General features: G+C 38.1%; 1 protein-coding gene across 25 annotated transcripts in view; it reads right to left on the reverse strand.

The window, feature by feature from the left end:
* Positions 1 to 648: 648 nt before the first annotated feature.
* Positions 649 to 22,742, reverse strand: part of TBL1X (transducin beta like 1 X-linked) — a 205,618-nt gene continuing 183,524 nt past the window's right edge. For all 25 annotated transcript variants that reach the window (XM_064500556.1, XM_064500668.1, XM_064500673.1 and 22 more), the window contains 10 exons: positions 21,891 to 22,032; positions 19,128 to 19,191; positions 18,927 to 19,024; positions 17,335 to 17,395; positions 12,851 to 12,972; positions 11,279 to 11,353; positions 8,708 to 8,835; positions 7,343 to 7,508; positions 6,160 to 6,261; positions 649 to 5,061 (listed from right to left, as the gene is read on the reverse strand). In XM_064500556.1, coding sequence (XP_064356626.1) covers positions 5,035 to 5,061; positions 6,160 to 6,261; positions 7,343 to 7,508; positions 8,708 to 8,835; positions 11,279 to 11,353; positions 12,851 to 12,972; positions 17,335 to 17,395; positions 18,927 to 19,024; positions 19,128 to 19,191; positions 21,891 to 22,032 — 985 coding nt within the window. In that variant the 3' untranslated portion in view covers positions 649 to 5,034. The remainder of the gene's footprint in view (positions 5,062 to 6,159; positions 6,262 to 7,342; positions 7,509 to 8,707; positions 8,836 to 11,278; positions 11,354 to 12,850; positions 12,973 to 17,334; positions 17,396 to 18,926; positions 19,025 to 19,127; positions 19,192 to 21,890; positions 22,033 to 22,742) is intronic.

Here is a 22,742-nt window from a genome sequence, read left to right on the forward strand (position 1 = left end):
TAACCATTATATCTGTGAACTATTAGTGTCGTGAGGCCCCAGCAGGATGGAGGAGCTATTAGAGGGTGACCATGGACGCTCCAATTCAAGAGGGCGATGGCAGGAATCCCACTTCCCTTGCTCCAGTGTATTGGTAATGCTGGGGGACGGGGTATCCCTCTTTTCTAAACCCTTCCAGTTACAGCTGAAAGGAAGATGACCTATAACCCCATTGCATGAGCTGGAACATTGTAATGTCCTTTAAAAACCTCCCCTGGTGTGTAGAGCGAAGCACATGCACTCTCCTGCATTATGATAAACTGCGCAAGCAGCTCATTGAATGCAAGGCTGTGATAGCTTGAGGAAGAATTAACAATTTATCTAGATCAGCTTAGAGACAAATTTCTTTTATCTGGAGAAACTTCCTTTTGAGATAACTTTCTTTTTAAAGTACTTTAACCCAGTCTTACTGAAGGTGGTTCCTTACTAGCTGTCAATGTTTAGTAATTCATGTTTTTGCTCCCTTTAAAATGAGGGATTTCCAATAAATGACTCATTTGGCAAAAGTAAAACTGAACAATAAATGTGTGGAAAATTTAATCCCCCCTTCAACTCTTAAACGCAGAATGCAAAATAGTCAAGAAAGAATAAGGAACAACACGCGCAGAGTTCTCTAATATCAAAATATAGCAATTTATTCAAGACACTGAATATGATCTGTTGATTCTCTCCTTAAAACAAATGAGCTACAATACACAAGGTGAATTTGAAGAAAGTGTGGGTGGGGGAGAAACAAAATAAGGGGTTGATGTTGTTTCAACAGAACCTGGGAAATGCTGAAATGAGAACCAAGTCTGGCTGCAAGTCTGACACAGACAATAAAAACTGCAGAAGCCAGAATTCAGAATTTCAGTGAGTGGCTGAAAGAACATTTCTGCTATTGACAAAGAACCACATTTTTCTTTTTAAAAGGTAAAAGGAGGAAAAAAGGAGGAAAAATTAAAAAGAAAAAAAGAAAAAAAGAAACCCAAAAACAAAGCAGACCCTTACATTTGACAAAGTGCACTTCACTTGGCTCTAAAATTAGCTATTTTTTCTCTTTTTAAACAAATTAAAAGGAAATTTCTAAGATGTAGCATGGGGTTAATGTGTGTGTAACCCTGTAAGTCAGGCCCTTTAGTGCCCCATAAGGGACCCAGTGTTTTCTACATAAAAGATTCAGTATCCTTCTAACCCATGGAGCTGAGTGTTTTTTCAGAAACTGTTTTTTTCACTTCAAGGCCAGTTCCAGACAGCCAGCAAAGATAAAATTCCAGTAAGCCCCTTGATGGTTTTGCAATTCAGTTTGGTCTCTCAGGTTTTTTTTCAATTTCTCTTCCACTGGTAAGAACTACAAATAAAATTATCAAAATAGCGTGTGAAAAAATTGCTCAAGTCCACCAGCCTGTCGCTTCATGCTATTCTGTCCCCTAGAGGCAGTCATAAAAAGTAACGCTAGCCTAGGGACACCACTGCAGAAATGCAGAAAAATGCAAGCTCTCATGAGGGCAATTCTGAACATCCAGGCTTCGATCTCCAGTTTCAACTAAGCCCTGGCAGAGCTTCTCTCTCTCCCCATCGCCCATGGCCTGGAGAAACAAGCCCACCTGCCTAAAACTAGCCTTTGCAATCACAGCTTTTGCTTTCCTTCATCTCATTAGCTGCTCTCATTTTACCCGAAGACTATCTACTACAATACCTTTGGGGATTTTCCCACTTTAGAGGCTGGAGGAGGGGAAGAAAGGTGAATTTTCTCAGCTTTTTGCAAATGCTGCTTTCAAATCTGATGGTCTGTATAGGGAATTCTTCACTGGCATGGCAGCCTCTCTCACCGGTAGGCACTGTAAACCAACTCATTTTGAAATTGCATTTCTTGTGGCTTCTTACCTCCATGTAGACTGGTAGAGGAAAGGTGGTGTTCTCACTGAGAAGTTAACAAGCTAATAAGAAAAAAAAGAAACACACATCTTCAACACTGCGGACTTATCTACAGTAGCTATTCTTGGAAAAATTACAAAACCTGGGCTCTATAAGCAGACAGCCACATGGCACAGCTGAACTCAGATGGAGCAACCTGCTCTCTTTGAGTCCTGAGGTTTGCTATTCAAGCGTCACGCAAGGGGCAGACTGAAAAGCAGCGCCCCATCCAGCCTGTCTTCCACTATCTGCGGAAAGGGAGATTTTGCTTGTTTTTCTCAGAAACACAATCCCAAACTCCTGTACAAGTTAGGAAGTGAACCATCTACATGCAATGATTGTAATCAAATCATCAACTCAACTGTGCTTTATAAAACCACATTAAACCTTTGTATTCAAATTCAAGTCTCTCTTCTAATAAGTACTCTTTTTTTAGGTAGTGACTTTAAATTAGTAGCTACACGTGGTTATTATAAAACAGTGCAAAACTGTCACGTGATCATCTACAGTCATGCTCTTGGAGCAGAAAACTAAAAACAACACATAGACACATTTAACACCAAAAATAATCCTTGATACCTTCCAGTGTCCAATTCTTTGATATAAATTATAAATTAGCCTAACTGTAATTAATAATCCAAATCCCACATAAATGTTTTCACCTCAGGACTAAGTAAGCCTTTTAGCAGTTATCCTGAAGAAAAAAGGCTGAAGCTGGCAGTGGCTAGTTCCACTGAAAAGGCTAAGATATTGTACAGATACAAGTGTAAAGAGAGGAAATCAAAGGAGAAAAAAAAAAAATGTAGTATGAACTCCACGATGCCAAGATGCTTGGCAGGTTTTGCACCACCGTTTCAACATTATGGGCCTGGTTTGGTTTCTGCTCAGATCAAATCACCACTTCAGCAGCTGGGGTCAAATCAAAGGGAAGATTCTGTGTTACAGAAATCGCAGCCTTTGTGCTATGTGATTTTAAGGGGTTTTCTGTTGGCTTGCTGTTCTGCACACTACAAATGCTAACCTAGCCTGCGAGCTGGAGCAGATACCAGTTTGACTCAGATAACTCTGAGGACTTGTCTAAATAATGGCCACCACCTCGCGTCTGCCCTACGGTTTACAGCGCTGTCAATAAACTCTGCCTACAGCTTGCTTATAATATGCCTTTTTTGCTTCCATCATTTGCTCTTACAGTAAAGAAATCTTCAGAAGGCATCATTACAAATGTCTTAAACTTGCAGTAAGGAAATCATGTCCAAACTGGAGAAGTGGTACTTAGAAAGTCTTTATTGTCATTCTGATCATTTCACCCACTATAACTTTATAGTGGTATATACGTTGAGAAATAATTTATATATCATTTATCATGTCCTCACCTACTGTAGAGATCTATGTTGTCTTCCAAGCACCGCACTAAAGAGGTGCTCTAAACTAAATGTGTCTGGACAGGCAGTGAACCTCCAAGTGCAGACCCAGAGCTTTCTTCAGAGCACGAGAATGTGCAGCTGAGGGTGCCAGCCGCACGACATGCTGCCAGATGCAATGGAAGATCCTATTTTAGGTGTGTGCTCATCATGGATGGACAGGAGCTTGGCAAGAGTCCATTCATCAACAATGATAAGCACAGTCAATATATCTTGGTCCAACTGGTCCCATTAAGTCAGTGATAAAATCCCACTGACTTACTGGGTTAGAAACAGCTGAATGGGATGAAGAGTGGAGGTCAGCATTGCTCAGCATGACCAGTGGCAGCCAAAGCCACAGTCTACATGAACTTCGAACTGTTTATAGAGGAAAGGGAATATACAATGTTTTCCTTTATTACTGAGGATAAATGTATAGTCTCAAAACTTACGGATTTCTTTTAATTAGTGTACATCATCAAACAGCCACAAATTTGAAATTAGTCTATATAAATGTCTGGCTGCTGGAAGAGGACTCTCAATAAATGAATGGCATGTTTTGCATCAAATGGCATTTTTTCTTACAGCACTTTCTGAGAGAGAAGAGAAAAAGGATACTGCACCTTTCATGTTCCTTGGACTCTGTTTGTGTCATTCTTTTTACTTGAATTACACAACTGGTCTACATTTGGTGGCCACTTTAGGCTTTTAAAACTGTGTTTAACATAAAAAATATTTTTTTCCAAAAATACACTGGGTTCTTTCTGTTAAAAGTCATCTTTCTCCTGTAAAAATCTTCCCCAGCACTGCATTCTTATATAAAGCACTTATTACACAATTTGCTGAAAGTGCCCTTGAGACGCTAAGATCTGAAGCATGGAGGATTTTTTTTTTCTTTTAAACGGAGAGAAAGGAAGAAAAAGAGAGAGAGAGAAGAGAGGAGAAGCAGTCTGTCAAAAATTTTCATTGTCATGTCCACCTGGCTGCATCTACTATGGGTATATAGGGAAAAAAGAAAAAAAGGGTAAGAAGAAAGAGAAGGGGAAAAAAAAGGAAGGAGAAGTTGGGAGTGGAAGGGAGAAATAAAAGGAAAACAAAAGCTTCATCCTAAGCCTGAGATCCTCCAGGCTATAATATTCCAGCTGATAGAAAAACCACTGAACAAAAAAAGTAGTCTAGAAAATAGAAAGTGTTGTGATTACAAAGTTGAGCATTTCATCAGTACAAACTGGTCTTTGAACGTCCTTTGGGAGAGCAACTGTAGTGTCCAAATTGAAAGGAAAAAATACAACACCGCATGGAGGAGGATTTTTTTTCCCTTTTGGTTTATCACAGCATTTTTCTTTTTTTTGTTTATTAATTTTTTTTGGCACAGCTTTTTTTTCCCAGCCATCAGAGCAAGTTCTCAGACGCAAACCAAACAGTGCAATGCCTAGCTGGTGGCTTCATGCTTCCAAGGCTGAATGTTCCAGGTGGAAACCATTCCCTCCCCCTCTGAAGTTACTGTGTTTTTACTCCTTGATGAAGGTTACGGACAAAATACTAGACATCTGTGGCCAGGGAGAGTTGGTTTCACGGTACACTCTAACTTTGTTCAAGTTCGTAGAGTTCTAGAGCTGTTAAGAATAGTTTTGAAGAGTGCTTCTCCCCACACATTCACTGCTGGTCCATTTGAAATTTCTTCTAAAACATTTCACTTTTACTTCCGCAGATCTAGAACACAAACCTAGAGAGAAAAGACTCAGGATTAAGAACCATTTCTGAAGATTATTTGGAATTCATATGTATATATGGCCCAGCACAAAGGCTGATCAGCCAGCAGCTGAAAAAATGGCCTGTCGTACTCCCAAGGTTCACATCAGTCTCTCTAAAGTACCTGTTTTCATGTACACAAGCAAGAAAAACCGTATGGGAGGAAACAAGTGAAAACCATGTATTAAACATTTTGCTGAGCTTTCACTAGATTAAAAACATTTCTGTGACACTGCACATCCCAGATAAGCTTACAGGCTCTATTCAGTTGCCTAAACATAGTGCCATGCATGGCTTCCAAGAACTGCTCCAAATGAATGTATTTCTGAAATGGAAGTAGACACTATCTCAAATGGCATGACAACTAAGCTCAGGCAGCTGAATCACGTCCTGGTGCTCCCATGGTTAAAAACTTGAAAAATACTGCTCTAGAGCACAGCTATGACAGCCAACCATGAAGAAGAGTTATTTAAAAAAGCTACAGAGTGCGTTATAACATCTGTATGTCCTTCACAAGCTGCTCATGCTATAATTGAAATTTTTATAAAGTAACATTAACAGCAAAGATAGTAATTAATTATCGGTATCTCCAAGGCAATATTTCTCCTTTACCACGTGATGAAGTCTTTGCACATCCTGCTGAAAATTTCCTCCTTTAGGTACTATTTAAGGGTAAATTTCTTCTGCAAGATAAAACTTAGCCCCAAGACAACTATTGATTAGACAGTTGACTGCTGTGACTTCTGTTAAATTTTGACAGACAACATAAGTAATGATAGAAAAAATGCTACTGTTCTTATCAAATATGTATTTAAAAGTCTTCCCTATCTTCAGCAATATTCACCTATTCCACAAGCATTCTTCATTTTGAATAACACCACCACCTCCTAATATTCAAAACCTTTCAAAAGAGGAGGCACTTTTAATAGCTCCATAGCTCTACTTATTTCTGTCCTGAGTTGTCTACACCTTGACCTCTGCCCAGAGCAGGCAGTAAGGCATGTGTGTTTTTGTTGACACTTTCCAGAAGAGTAATTTCCACCCAACATTCGCAGTGTATGCAGATTCCTACCGATCCATCTGATGCGCTTGCTCCCACTTTGTCTCCTCTAGCATTCCAGCAGACTTCAAAGATGCCTCCGGTGCCTCTGTAGCTATGTACTAGAGTTCCACTCTACAAAGCAAAACAGCATGCAAACGTTTGACACAGAGATTCCTTTTTTTCTCTGCAGTGTGGCAATATATTAAGAGAAGAGAGTGGTGGTGAGGAGGAGCTATTCACATCGCCTAACTACAGTCATCTCGTGAAGGTGCTGAAGTTAGGAGACTGGTCTTTGATAATGAAGAGAAACAGGGTCCTCCAGAAAGCAGTTCACAACAGGTGTCTTGAACATTTCTTTTTGTCAACTCTGTAATAGCAAAGGGCTAGGGAGTTAGGCTGAGGTGGTTGTCTCTATAAAGTTTGCTGTTTATTCAGGCTGTGAGGCAGCAGTGTCCGTAACTGCCTGTGGAACTGTGGGCACTGATGACAGTTCTGCCACCACTATGAGGGGGCCTGGGACTTCCCTCAATTCTTCATGCAGTATACATCTCTATGCATAACCTTCTCACACATTTGGCATCTCCATGCCCAGAAAAACCTAACTGACAGGAGTATTTCCACAGTTTCTAAGCCTGTACAGATCATATACAGAATACTCTCTTAGAAGAAAAGAACTGAGTGGACATGAAAGCAGAGATCAGCTCTTTCAGCTTGCTTCCAGGGCTTAGGTCCTAAGGCATGAGTGCAAAGAGCTTCCTGGGGCTGGGAGGAAAAAACTCCAATTATCCCACTTTTCTCCAGAGTATCCCCAAACTGTTCACCCTTTGTATCTATCATCTCTTCACCACACACTATAAGTCAGGTGCATCTGACTCACAACCAAACTAAGTTTGTTATTGAATATGTTATCACTTATTTCTAAGAATCTACCCATGCCTTTACCTCACAAAGCTGACAGCACAGTGTGATGTACCTATTTCCATGTACGCTATTGTTTTAGCCTACAAAGAAGCCTTAGCAGAAATGTTCTGGACAGTCACCTCATTCCCCTGAGTGACTCAACTGTTATGCTGGGATTTGTATCAGTCAGTACAATCAGGTTCACCTTGGCTGGCAGGGCACAGTCTACAGAGGTACCTATATTTTCCATTTCAGTTTTTGCTACTAACGTGTCATCTAAAACAGATGTGTTTTACACAAATCAAAAAAGTACCTGAGTATTCCATATATGGACACATTTGTCAAAGGATCCACTGGCTAGATATTTTCCATCAGGACTAAAAGCTACACTGTAGACAGGCTCTTGATGTTTTGTTAACGTATGAATACAGACTCCTCGGTCAACGTCCCAAAGCCGAACAGTGGAATCAAATGAAGCACTGCAAGAAGCATTCAAACACAAGCATGTCTTAACTTGGGTATTAATCAATTTGTAGTTTGATATTGTAAATATTTGAAGAGAACGCTACAGATTTTTTTTTTTTGGCTAAGCAGGAGGTAGTTTCAAACAGAAAGACTAATGTTCACTAGAGCTTTTACTTTCTTAATGGCAGGAACAATATCTACAGAACTGAATTCTTGTATGTGGACCCTTGAGTTCAACTAGGGATGTTGTACATAGGATCAGATCACTATCCCAAACAGGGCCAGCTCTCTCTTTTTGAGATTCTACCTGCTATTATTGAGGAAGTTGAAAATATATTATCATTAACAGGATAGACTGTTCAGAGAACTCTTATTCCTAATGGATTAGTATCATCTAATGAATTAACTGTATATAATTCTCTAGAATTGCAGTTCTTTTCACTTTCTTTCAGTGATGTTTTTGCTCCAATCTGTTTAAATCCCAAACTGTGGTCTTAAGGAAAGACAAGGGAAGTAATTGGTATTAAAAATAACCATAATAGAAGAACAACCCCAAGAAAGCAAAGTTCTTCCCTATCCCTTGTCCTGTGCTCTCCCAGACAGAGGGCAAAATAAATTAATCAAATTAGATACAATTCTTTCCTGAACTGAAGATATCACAAACTGATTTGTTAATCCAGTGGTACTACCATCAATTGGCATTCCTACAAGAAAACATATTTCCTAAACTCAAAGAAGAATTCTGAATGAATTTTTAAGTGGAAGTTTAAAAAGTATCCAAGCTTTTCCTCTGTTAGTTAATAAGGCTGTATAAATTGTCAGTATAGGCACAGGTGAGCTGCATGACCCTTGTTAGAACACACTCCAAATGGTTTAATAGGCTGCCATCTGTCTCATTAAATATATTCATTTATAAAAGCCCGCTGCCAAATGTGAAGATACAATGTCAAATTTACCATCTTTTTATTGAGATAGCCGAAAAATTAAATATCATGACTCAAATTTCTTTCTTTTTCTTCTTCTTTTTCCGAATATGTTTTCCTTCCTTTTGTATCTATCCCCCGATATGTAAGCACAGGCACTTTTTAATATTATCTGCAGATGGCTTACTGGAATTGTTTGCAGGAAGAGTGACATCACGATAACCGTAGAATTATATGTCAGAAAGACGCTCCTTTTTCTCGGTAGGCAAGAGGAAGAGGTGTATTTTTACCTTGCTAACATAATGTTGGAGTTTGGATTGCTGGTGCCTGGTCCTGTAGGACTCCATTTGATAGTATAAATCTCTTTGCTGTGAGCCTGAAGATCATGTACACAGGTATCTTGCTTCATACTCCAAATCTATGTCAGAGTAATTACGAAGGAGAAAAATGGCAATGTTACTAATCTATTCTCAGCTAAATTATTTCTGACCTCTTTATGTGTTATTCTTGACATTTCTTCATTTAATATCTAGATACACATGCATAACTTAATTTGAGTTTATTAACACAGCAGTTTGGTACCTATAATGCATGCATATTAGAGTAACCACATTAGGGTAAACTGATACACTTTTAATAGTATTTATTCAATAGATCAGAAGAACTAGATGTCATACTGCCCATAGCCTATACCTGTATTTTCACAGAAGCTGAAGATGTTCTATTTAGAGAAATTTAACTTGTTAAGTCAAAGATTGCAATAACAGTTATTTTAAAGAATGAGAATAGAGTCCCTATGACTGCTTGAAATTTAGGAGTTTTCTCTTATGCCAGTCAATTCTCATGTCAGGTTTTCCTTTTCCTCCAAAACTCCACTTGTTTTCCTGATGTTTTTAACAGCATGGATGATGGAACAAAATCTGCTAATTATGCAGTGTTGCATGGCTAAATACTTTAGTATGAGACAAAGAATATGCTGAATAGACAAGACAGGTAATACAGTAAGTCTTTTTTCAGATAATTAAGAAAACCAGAAGAACAAGCTAATCTCTCACAGCAGGGAAAATAACCCAAAATTACAGTCAGTCAGTTTCACAGAGATATCAAAAACGTAGTAATAATTTAACTCACTAGTTATAAATCTGCATGATGAGGGAAATGATGTGCTCTTATGCTGAATTTTCAGCAGCATACCTGAGTCCACTTTTGGAAACGTTACACAAAGTTTAGGCATGTTCTATGCCTAACAGTTAACATGTTCTAGCAAGTTGTAGGAAAACATCAAGAACTTCAAAAATGAGAAAAAAATGAAGACAGAGAGGACTGACTTCCAAAGAAAATGGAAGAGGAAGAGTATTTGCCTGAAGAGGATATGCAATCTCCATCACTGAAGGTTTTTAAAAACAGGCTAGGCCAGTGACAGAAAACCATTAGGTCTTGTGCCAAATTCGGTGGTCAGAAATTTGAACTGTTACCAACAACGCTGAGCCAAAGCAGTTTTAAAAACATAGTGCGGAACTGGACACCAGAAAATACAGACTACCACTGGATCATGATGTTTAAGCAGAGTATTATTGCTGAATACTATAGTCCTGAGATGCTCCCTTCAAGTCTCCTCTAGACCTACTTTCTGTAACTTTGTATTTCTGTGAATAATCTGGAATACTCTATTTAGAATCCAGAGGGATTAAAACCCCAGTGGGTATGTGGCAAAGACAGAAAAAGACTGAACAGATTAACAGAAAATGTTCATAATGCAGATGTATACTTAGGTCTTACGTACATTTACAAGTTTTGCTGCTCTCTGAATTTTAGTTCTTATACATATGCTGTGTTTATGCTATAAGCATCTATTATTTTAGCTGTGTCAATCCACAGTGGAAAGAGGTGAGAGCCTTAATTAACACTGAAATCTGTATTACTGGTATAATTCTATCCACAAAAACAAATCTTTCTTGGGATGTTAGCTTTGCTCAGAGGAAATAGTATAAAACAATAGCTGTGTTGGCATTGTTCTGCAGTCCAGCAGGAGGGCCTTTCTGTTACAATATACAGCTATGTAGACATAGCCTTCATTGTATGGGGTTGGGAAAGGAGGACAAGACTGAAGGGAAAAGTTTGGGCTGGAAAAAAGTCTATTGTAAAAAGTAGTTTTGCCAGCCCAGACTCTCCCTTTATTAGTAATACTTTGCTAGTAAAGCACAATAGCCCAGTTATACTGGTAGAGCAGCCTATGCCACGTATGTGCCAGAACCCAGATTAATTCCACTTAACTTCAGGCACCCAACAGAGGTATGTGAATCACCAGTGTAGCTGCCCTAGGCTTCTCATATAGTGAATGGATAAAGACAGGCATCATCAGAGAGCGATTCAGATATTTGGTGAGCTTGATGCAACCTTTGAATATACCTGTCCTGGCCCATTGTTTATGCCAGGGCTTTTCAAAAAATCAGACTGCTTCAATAAAGTACTTTCAGAAGAAAGACTCCAAAGGGGAAATTCTTTATATTCTTTACGAAGTGTAATGAATAGACTGCTTAGCATAGGGAAAGAGCTTCTGTTGACAGGCAGGCAAAGGCATATATACACATATATATACATTTTAAACTACGACTATTCTGTGACAGTGACATATCAGTCACTTGACACTAATCTGGATAGTATGCTTCGGTTTTCCCAGTGGCTGCTTCTCTATGCTCAGTCTTATTTTTTCACATCACCTTTAAGAAATATGGGACAAAATGAAGCTATTGTTCGTGCAGGGTTTTACTGATACAGTAGTAGCATTCTGGAGAAGACTAAAAAACAGAGATAACTTTTTCTTTTTACTTTTTGAATAGCTGAAATGGAAACTAAATTACCTTTAATGTCATATCATCGGAGCAAGATGCTAGTAGCATGCCAGATGGGTCCCATTTGATTGCATTAACTTCGTTCTGAAATAAAGTGTGATTTTATAAAGTGAACATTCAGGTTACTTGTACTGTACTGGGCACCCAGCAGAGGTCACTCAAGGTCTATGCCTGCAACAAGTGAAAGCACAAACTGCAGTCCTTGCTTTATGGGTGATGAAAAGCAGTGCTGCTTCCACATCGTGTTATTTAAGTATCATTTAGGAATGGTAACCATTTTGTGTTTGTGCTCGTGGATGATTTACACAATCAGTCTTCTGATGTGTTTTCTGGCACAAAATCTGTAATGCCCTCTTTCTTCAAATGCCAGTATTTAAATAAACCCTAAAACCAGGTTGACTGATGCTGCAGCACTAACTTGTTTTTAAAATTCAGCTATTTCCTAAGTTAATATCCTGTAGATCTAGGAGATACAAATTTGCAATAGAAAATACCGGGGGAAGGGAGTTATTTGTGCAGTTTAAGGTTCTCGATATTACAGCTTTACAACAATTGTGGTATCTCTGAAGAGAGCAGTACGTGGAAAGGAAATCCAGCTTGGAATATTAAGTAGTTTATGATTCTTTCTCCATCAGTTTTCCAGCTCTTTGTAATTAACTAAGTCTAGTGTATCCCCTAGATAGTCAGTAAGTTTTCTCCGCTTTTTTGAGGGACAGACATATATAATAACAGGAGGGAAAAAAGCATTTTATAAACAGGGAAAGATTATTTTTTAAAAAGCATGAACTGGCTCCGGGTCATAGTGACAATAATACTGGAAATATTTTCATTTTGCCTTACCCATTTTACACGTTTTAACTATAGTAAAAAGGAATGGCACACACGTATTTGAAGTCAAAATTTGGCCCATATGCAAAATGGTATACTTCATATAATAATAAAACCCATCAATCTGTTGATGAGGATGTGCACCAACCTGCTAGGAAATACAAATTTAATACCAGTTTAACCACATAAACTTGCTGAAGGTTTCCAAACGTATAATTTTTTCCTCAGTGGGGAGACACATAGCTCTGGGAGTTAACATCTAATTTACAGGTCAGTATATCATAGCAGTTTCCTCATGAATAAAAACTAGAAAAACTAGCCTTTGACGGCCATTAAATACTAAAGAAGAAGGGAGAAGAGGAGTGAAATACATCTTAAATGGATCTCATTAGATGAAATTGATTCTAAAACTGAACAATGGAAGTAAATTGTTCTGTCCTTATTTATTCACTCATTTATTAAAGGCATTTAAGAGAGTAGAAAACAAAATCTTTTTTATTAATGTGCCTTCAGTCTGCAGCTCATGCTACATATGAACAGTGTCATTGTTCAGGCTGCAGGTTTTGCCTCCTAAACCGATTTAGAACAGTTTATCCCTTTTCACAGGCCGTGAGTCACTCCCAAAGAATATGGTTTTAGGGAAGCAATGAGATATAACACCTTTGGTGCTAGAATACCCTGCTCAATACATCAGCTGCCACCATTGTTACATGCTGTCATGACTCTACCACTAACATTTTAGACTTAACTTACTGTGTGTCCTTGAAAGGTTTTAACGGGACGATCGCAGCCAAGTCTGCATACATGAATGCACATGTCAGTGCTGCAGGAGGCAAAAGTAGTGTTGTTCTGCCAGTCTACATCCAGAGCAGGAGCTGTGAAGTACAAACAATGGAAGGAGCATTAGGGAACACAGCAAAGAAACAGTTATCCCAAGTTATTCTGCTTTTGTCACCCCTCTGTATCAAAGAGACTAAAAGCTAGTTGTGAGTCTGTCACCTGCAACCGGACAGGGACTGTCTGAGGGGCACAGTTCATTTTTTCTCTTGCGATGGGCAATCTGGATGCTTTGTGTGACATCTATTTGTGAGGCTCTTTTGGGTAAAATTACACGAGTGGGCAAAACAGTCCTGCTTCCACCTTTGCCCTCCCTGCTCCCAGCTGCATGCTCCTTTCTTGTGCCATCACTAGCATTCAAGGAGCTCCTCTGTCAGCCAGGTCAGCTAAGAATCTGGGAGAAAACTAACCTAGAAAAAATGTGGATAGTTTCAGCTGGCTTAGAGAATTGAGTCAGATCATAATACAGTCCTCTGAATGCCAGAGACAACACATGGGAGGATGTGGATATGGAGGATGAGGGAGCATGTGGCCATCTTGCTTTGTACTACCTTCAGGCAACAACCAATGTAGACCTCTCATTCGGTGCAGACACATCTGGATTAATCATATCTACAAACAGACAGTTTAATTTGGCTGGGCATTGATTTAGGATAGATACGCTGATTAAGCCTACCTGAAGTCAGAGGAAGAGTTTCTGTGGAGGGTTTTGCATTGACTTGGATTGAACTAATGAAACTTTGTACACAGATAGCACATGAACATGTAACTGCTTCCTATGTGCACACACACACTTTGCAGAAAATAGGAAAAAAATTCATTAACTTTCATAGCATGTCATTGCAGAGCAAAAGCATGCACAGGAGCAAATGCGTGGGAACTCCTGACATACAGCTTGTGTGTGTTTCTATAACTGCTGCTTGTTTTTTTCCTCAGAAAAGTGTTTAGGTGCCCTCCAGAGGATGAAATAAGATTTGCCAAAATAAAGAAATTTTCATTATCAGCACACATATTATAAATGGGTCTGTCAGAACGAGACTAGCATTTAAGAAGCAAAAAAAAAAAAACCCTCTGTCAACAATACAGTGTAAGTTTACCATTATAATGAAAACAAGAAATTCCTTGTTCAAAAATGTTTAGAGAGTAATACTTTTATAGTATAAAGGTGAAAAGATATGTGTTCTGCCAAACACATTTAAATATGCTTTTTTCCCTGTTCTAGTTTTCATGAACCACAAAATGAGATTGAACTGTGTCACCTTCTGAATCACTATACAGCTCCTTAAATGAGAAGTGAGGGCTGAAATTGTTTCACATACAAGTATTTTTTAGAATATTAATGAAATAGATCAATAATTCTGTGTGACAGGTAAGAAATTTATACCTTGCAGAAATATAAAGGAAATGGTGTGTAAGGCATATTACTGCTGTGATTTCTGATCAACATGAATGGGGATCAGGAAACAGTGAAGAATTTTGCTTCTCTAACTGCCTGTTTTTCTTTTTATGCTGCAAAGCTTTGTATTACTCTTTCAGAGCAAACAAAAGATCTATCTTCATTAGTAGCAATATACCTTCAGGGCTAATATCTAGGATGATACATATGAGTCCAGAAGTAATTTTCTGAGAGATATTGGCATCTAAAGTGATGGATTTTTATTACAGCATAATTTGAATCATGGAGTGTTGATAATTAATGCCGATTCACTTATTATCATATGTTTATTGGATTCACTTATTATCATATGTTTATTGGATAAATCATAACGTAAAATGGTGTGGAAAAAACTACTAAACATAGTTTTTGATGAAAGTAATCCAATTGCCAAAGCGTCTCCAAACACACAGGTTACTAGCCAATTGCCTAAAAGCAATTAGAATGCCATCTAATAAAAGCAGCAACAAACCTGAAGAAATGCAGCTAAAATAAATATGAACAATAAAATGTTACAGTAAGGGTCAGTTAATTTAAGCTTTTACTCATCAAATTTATGTGTGATTTAGAATTAGAAGTTCAAAAGTGGAGAGTTAAACATCTGCAGGGAGTGATTCAGAGCACTTACATGAAATGTCTAAAACTGGATGTTACAAATTACTTTTACTGTACAACTTAAAATTTGTTCCTGGGTGTATAGATATCAGTATGCTTTTATCAGTAGATGTGAAATGTGGATTATTTCACTCCACTTTAAAGAAATAAGCTCTGTGATTATGTTTTTTTCATTGAATGTCCTCTGATGGCCACTAAAACTTTGAAATAGAATAACAAAACCTTAGATATGAGCTACTTATCCACATACTTACATATTTGGACCATAAAACCCTAAAGTTACATGGGAACATCAATGATATGGAGGCCTTCAAGACTTAAGACAAAGGAGTCTCGCTTAAGATGACAGTCTCTAAGATAAGTTTTGTCCATATGTGTGTAACCTAAACAAGCTGTTTTAAAGGAGCTGAAAGTAAAAATGTTACATTATACCTAGGCCAGCTATCTCTAGACTTTAAAGAAGTATGCCTCGTGAATATGTGTTAAGAGGACTGTACTCTGTCTAGACTACAGTTTTAGTTGTTAAAATGGCACCTTTTAATCCTTGTTTAGACAGGGTTTTCAGACCCCAGATATGGTAAATAATTTGTTATTCCTTTGTTCTGGTACATAAGTGATGCAAGGAGGACAAGGTGGGGTCTTTGTGGCTTTAGACTCATGTGAGGACAAAGATTCCTGCTTACTGGAGGGGAAAGATTTTAAGGGGCTACTGGACTTATATTTCTGGCCTATCAACAATTTACTTAATAACTAACTAACTCCTTTACTTCACTGTGTGAAAGCACATTTGAAATTAAAAAAATGTTAGCTTCACCACATCCCGACTTCAACGATGTCTTATGGCCTAAAGATGAACAGCACATGTAATAATACTATTTTTTGCAGTGTAATAATGCGGATGGACTTTGCTACATTGTATTGGAAGATGTAGTCAAGCTTTCAATTAGCTAAAAGGAGAACGGAGTAGTGTGTCCATGATGCACATCATTCCTGTAGACAGTTAAATTTCAGTGAACGTCATTCTGAAAGGGCAACTACGTTTTGAATACGCACCTACTTAGACCAATAGTTAGGGATTAGTACGCCTCAGAATTTCATTAACTACACCACTATACTGTGCAAAGTTTGCTCCTGCAGACAGATATGATAACTAAATGCCACAATGAGAAAATCTGTCAACAGACATTGACTCCTCCAAACTGACAGTTGAACCAGTAACTGAGAAGATGAATGACAAAAATGCAGAGTGTGAATCTGCTGGGTGTATAGACATGCTCTGTGTCTTCTGTTGAATTACTGTTTCTATTGCTACCGCATATTAATAACATTTGTGAGAATGTAAGAATGAGAACTAGCAATAATTCATTTGGAAAACATGTGGCAATTAAATGTTCTTATATTAGTAGGAAAATGTATGTTTTTAAACACCATTAAGCACCTTGTGTAAGCCTGCTGTATTTAAAAACGGATTAGTTGGTTACAAGTTACACAGGAAGACTACAGACTGGAAGACTATGGTTACACAGGAAGACTACAATATTTCTAGCATCAGAATCTGGAATGTTTTGGTAGTTATAAACTCAGTTTGCCTATGCCCCATAAAAATATTTCACTGTGACAACTTACCAAGTTTGGATTATGAATTCAGTCAGCTAGGCTGGTCTCAAGTGAATTTAAGATTACATTAATGATTGCCTCTTACTCGAGAATACTTAGTACCTGAGGTGTCTCCTGTCTTCTGGAAGCAGACAAGATCTACGAACGACTGTCCAAATAACGTTTTGGTGCAGGGAGGTTTTGAATCTCAGAGTTGGCAATTGATTTCTGATAATTAGACAAACCAAATACAAAAGAACTACACTTCAAATCAAACGTAAAAGCTGAGAAATTCCTGAGGACCTTCCTGTTTGCAGGGGTGCATGCAAGCTTTTGAGAGATCTGCACCTGCTTCTGTCTAAGTCAGCTTCATTGCAACAAGAGCCTTAGCAGAAAGAGTGGAAGAGATCCTAGAGGTCTCCACTGAAAAGTGTCTTTATAAGCCACCATTTTAGCCTTGATACTATTCAAGAACACAGTACTGATAAAATCAGTTAGCTGGGCAGGCAGAGCTGGTGTATATATCTTCCCTTAGAGTTTACTTTGACTTTCACAGCTGATTCCCACAGAACCCCATCTTTCTGAAGAAAGAGAAACCCACAAGCCATGATACTCAGGGTAGTTATGGCACAAAAACTTTGGTTCGTAATTCAGATTACAGATCTGGCAGACACATTTTTACAAAAGGATACATCAGACTGACAAAATTAAAAAGTGCATTTCATTTTACTACTAAGAGTTACATAGAAATTACCTGAATGGAATGGAAACTGCTGTTTAGCTTCCCCTGTGTGAGCATCCCAAATTATTGTTGTCTGTATCCGGAGGGAAGGGGGAAAAAGAAAGATTAGTGATGATTCAGCTCAGAGATTAACAGCAAAACAAAGAGAGCAAGCCCTCACCGAGAAGCAGTTCTAAAAGATGGTCTGACAAAATTATTGACTGCAGAGAGCCTTGTATGCTGCGTAGCTGAATAAACAGAAATCACTTCCAAATATTACAGAATAATAACTTAAGTGTAGATATAGAAGTATCCCCCCTACAGAGGAAGTAATGTAAGTACTGAGCATGGGCATGTTTTCTCTGGATAATGTTAGGAGACAATACTAAAAATTTTTATAAGTATTTTGTTACAGCTGTTTTAGTTGCCATCTTCCTTAAAGCAGACTTTCCCCCTTTTCTAAGATGGAAGTTGAATTCTATTATAAAACTACTACATTTATAATAATTAAATTACCACGTGAAATGTTTATCTTGCTACCACTGTGGTGGGACAAACTGAAGTGCAATTTGTTTACTGCAGGTTTAATCCATACTTATAGCATACTTAAGCAACCCCCCTGCAGAACTGAATACTATCTGATAAATGAATTGCCAATTTCTTAGGACCATATACTTCCAGAGAATAAATTAAGGATGCCTCATCTTGCTGATAATAGATCATCTAAAGAATCACTGCTGTTAGGGAGAAAGTAAGTTTGCCAGGATAAGGGAACTACCATTGGGAGATAAGTGTAGCTGCATGTAAGTCAGTATTAAATGAATAAAACTCTAAGTTTCCCCTTTCACAAATACATTAAAATACAGGATTCATCTACAAGTCAGATGTACAGGTCTGAGCTAGTTCCCCTAGGATCCCTTTTTTAAATTGATGGAAAGGGATGCAGGCAATACATCTCACTGTGACACAGGCCACACAACTCATCTTCTGGAACTGCCTATTTTCTCTCCTAATTTTATAAAGGAAGCCAAGGACATAGACATCTAACTTTTTAGGCATCTAAAGCTAGGCAAGATGAATGGTGTTTACTTTCCAGTTTGAGTTTTAATGGGTTTGTGTTCATCCTTCAGTCAGCATCCATTCATTTTAATATCTTAATATGCACTCAGCGGAAGCTCCCACGTTTTGCTTGATTTTGAGTTCGGAACCACCATATTTTGCACATTTGCAAAGAAAACCTTATATACTATTTGAATGCAAATGTCTTAATAATCAGATGAGCTAGCTATTTCCTTCTCTGGAAATATTTGATAAAACTATATGCGTAAGTAAGGAAATTAGTTCTTTCTTTATCTGAAAAACATTTAAGATCCGATTTCACACAGGGGGCACAATGGAGATGTGTTTAAAAAAACCTTTCACATAAAAATAGTACACATTTATGCAACCTCAAAAACATAATCAACTGCTTAATCTGAGGAAATCAAGACCTACTAAAACAAATTAAAGAAAGTAAACTCTCCAGGACTCCTAGGGCAGAAGAAAATGATCTTATGAAATTCAGCAGCCCAAGCTCACTGAATCAACACATTTATACCTCAGAATCAGGTGTTTTTAAAACTCACTTTATCGACACCAGCACTTAATATATAATTCCCCTTTTTGTTCCATTTCAGGGCAAATATGGGACCTTTATGTTGACCTAAGGTGCTTGCAAGGTTACCTGTAATAAAGAAAAAGTTAATATTACAATTTGATTGCAAGTTAGCTAAATTACAGTTCACTGCTCTTAACTGCTTAAGAACAGTAACTACTGTGTGACTTACCATCTTCTGTCCATATTCTTGCAAAACCATCATAAGATCCTGTAGCCAATAATGTTCCATCACTCTGTTAGGATATATAAAAATGTCTAAGGTAAATACTAGATGAAACATATTTCAAACAACCTTTTTTTTTTGTTTGATGCATTATGCTTTCCTGTAAATCTGAGCCCACATAGTGAGACAGCTAATATCATTATTACATTATGATCTAAATTAAAGGTTAGTATGGCAGATATCAAAGAGGAAATAAAACTCCCTAACTTACTGTGAAATACTGGACTGCACCATCACATAGAGTAATTTAATAAAAAGGATTGGAAAAGGAAAACAAGATATAACAACCTCTATGGAATTCTTCCAGTTAATAAACGGATACCACTTCTTAGGCATAAAGAGCCTCTAAATCATCAACAGATCACCTAAATCCTGACTAAATCCAAGTTCAGTGAAATTCAGACATCTATCCCTGCAAGAAGGACCTAAGCTCCTAAGCCACCTACACTCACCTTTAACACCTCAAATGTTATCTAACAAAAAGAAGCTGCTTCCTAGCTGTCTAAACACAGATTCACACACATGCTCAGAGGCACACTGCTATGGTGGGTGGCCTGAGCAAAGTTGAATTCATGGGTTCCACTTACTAGAAGAAAGCCTGCTAATCATAGTCAGCAAATATACATATTCTGCTGGAGGGAACCCTTCATCAAAGGTTAGCTCCTGTGTAGCCAAGAATATAAAATTTATTGGGCCAGAATAAGAGAATAATCAAGAAGAAATCTGACCCTGGAACCTGGTGAGACAGGTACTGCTGGAGCTAGGCATTTACTTGTTAAGACATTTCAGTTGCTGCATTAGAGGTAACATTCACCTCATTTATCTCCAGTTGAGAAGTTTGGAGTTAGCTTAGCAGCCTCTCTCTATAACTGATAGCATCACCTGCCTCTGGAGTGTAATTCAGGACTCTTCTCAGACCACCACCAAAGCACACATCTCTGTTTCTGCTGATTTTTGTGGAAACCTGTATGACTAATTTAGGTGGTTAAAGCTAAGGGAAATGAATCTTGCCCTTGGTGACAAGGGACATGATCTGAATATGACCTCTAGAATTAACATCTAACAAGCACTGCTTAGATGACATTTCTTATTACAATGTAAATCACATAAAACAGAAGAGAAGAACTGATTTAATATATTAGCCAGTGTGAAAATTTCACAGTGGAATATGATTAATATTGTGGTTCTAAGTAAACAATAAAAGCAGATGGCTTTTCTAGCATCATGAACAGAAAATTAAGAAAAAGAATAAAATAATCCTCTAAAATATATGTCCATTCCAACCCTCCAAAAACAGTGAGTCAGAGCAGTTGTAGATTTAATTCAAATGTAAAATGATGTAGGAAAAAATATCAAAACTCAAGCCAACTTCACTGAGATATACATATCTAGATTACTGATGAGAACAAAGGTGGTAACAGCACCAGGGAGAAGGGAAGTAACAGTGATCAATCAAGTCTGGAAAGGTAAGGAACTACTACAGGATGCCCTGTCCCATCCTTTTTCACCAACTTTTCTCCTCCATGCAACCTCCCTCTTCATACTCCTCAGCTCAGTTTTTCCTGATAATATTTCTTCACCATGATGTCCACAGGAAACAAATAATGAACACAGTTGCTTTTATCTTTATTTGCTTTGCTAACCTACCTGTGCTTTCTGTACTATTCATCAACTTCATTCATTGTGTCAAATGTACAAAATATAGGGGACCCTGTTCTATGTGGTGGCCTTATCTTTTACTTTTGGGAAAGCACCTAGCTCACCTGGAGGACAACAATAGTGCAGTAAAGATTAACCAATAGAACCTGGTCTCTGACCAGCAAATGAGACCATATATATTGATGAGAATCCTTTCTGGTACTTATTTTTTAAATCTGTTTTCCTATGGAAACAAGGCAAATGAGATCACTCTGTCTGTGCTAACATCAACAAATCTGACAGAAGGCAAGGGATCTCCAAATTAATTCAGGTTCCAGCATTGTCTTTTAAGTTCCTTTTACACTGCTCAGTGTCAGAAATGAGACATGCAACAGCCTTAACGTTGCCCATGGACACTGCCCAGACACTGGAGATTCTCAACAATATCTATCTTTTCTGTTCACTCCAGTCATTTCTGTGCAGGATGACATTATCTCAGACAGAAGATTTTGCCAGATGAAAGTAAATAAAGTATCAGGCAAGACAACTCCATCCAGAAGGTGGAAAGGTAAGAAAGAGAATGACTACACATGCTCCTACCAAAATGAAGACTATAATGTGAGCGTGTTTTGTTATGCACCACAGTATTCAAATAGAAGGGGGTGTCCATAAATGTTCCAAACTCAGGAAAAGCTTCACTGGCGCTTCCATCTCCTCACATACCAAAATACATTAACCATGAGATGCAAATACACAATTAATCAGGCTTCATTAGTTCAAAGATCGCTTGCTTAATCTTCATTTGTAAAGTTAGCTATTTCTACTCATGCTCCTAAAACTAGATATATAAATACATCATTATTAAATTTGAAGCTGGCAAGAGTCCTGGAAAATTCAAGTGTATAGGGGAAAGTTCAGTCTATTATGAGTATCTGAAAGAAGACGTCTGTAGTTTAAGACAGAGGTTCTGGCCACCTCAGATATATAAAAGATACGGAGCAGCAGCTGTAATCACCTCTGAATTAAGTTTATACAGTTAAAAACCATGCCCAGTCTTAAAAGCTAACTTACATTCCAGTCCAATGAAGTCACATCCTTATTGCTGGGGACATCATGTCCTCCTTCTCTTATACAGTGCCTCAGAACTAGTTGAGTGGAACCACTGTTGCTGTTTTCATTGAGATTCCATATTCTGGCCGTTGAGTCTCCTGATCTATAAAAGCAAATGTGGAAACATGAACACTTCTCATTGAGTCCACCCAGTAAACAAAGTGAAAACCTCCAGTTATAGTTTTGCTTGAGAGAACATCTCATCACAGCCTTTAAAATGCAACTTTTCTTCCCAATTCTGTCTTTCCTGCAGTCCCTATACTAGCAAAATTTTTTTTATGCTAACGCATGTTTAAATTACATATATAATGTGAATCCACATCGTAATATCATTTGCTTTACTCAAAATAGTTTTACCTGAAAGACATTTGCTTGTGCTCTACATTTTGCACTTCCTACATAAAGATCGTATCAGCGTAACTGAGATGGTCTCGGGAAACTTTACAGTACAAACACATAACACTGTGGAAATCCAAATAAAGATAGAAACACAAAGGCTCTGCATGCCTGCTTCCCCAAAAATGTCACATAAAGATATATAAAGTCCTAATGGTTTGTAGAGTCCCTGATGCTCCAGAGTCCTAGTCTGCTCTGAAGGCAGTGTGACCAGACCTGCAGAGTCACCGTCTGGAGAGGTGCAGAGTGTCATGGCAGCAGCAGCTGGGGAGAAGTGGACCTCTAACTGTGTGACAAGGCTGCTGCAGCGCCAGCTCCTTGGTTCAGCCTGAGCTCCTCAGACAACCACTGCAGGAGCAGGAGAAGACCATAAGGCTGCCTTTAAGTCAGACAGTGCTTTCATAAAGTACTTTTCCC

This window comes from Dromaius novaehollandiae, chromosome 1 (assembly GCF_036370855.1).
Source record: "Dromaius novaehollandiae isolate bDroNov1 chromosome 1, bDroNov1.hap1, whole genome shotgun sequence".
Lineage (NCBI taxonomy): Eukaryota > Metazoa > Chordata > Aves > Casuariiformes > Dromaiidae > Dromaius > Dromaius novaehollandiae.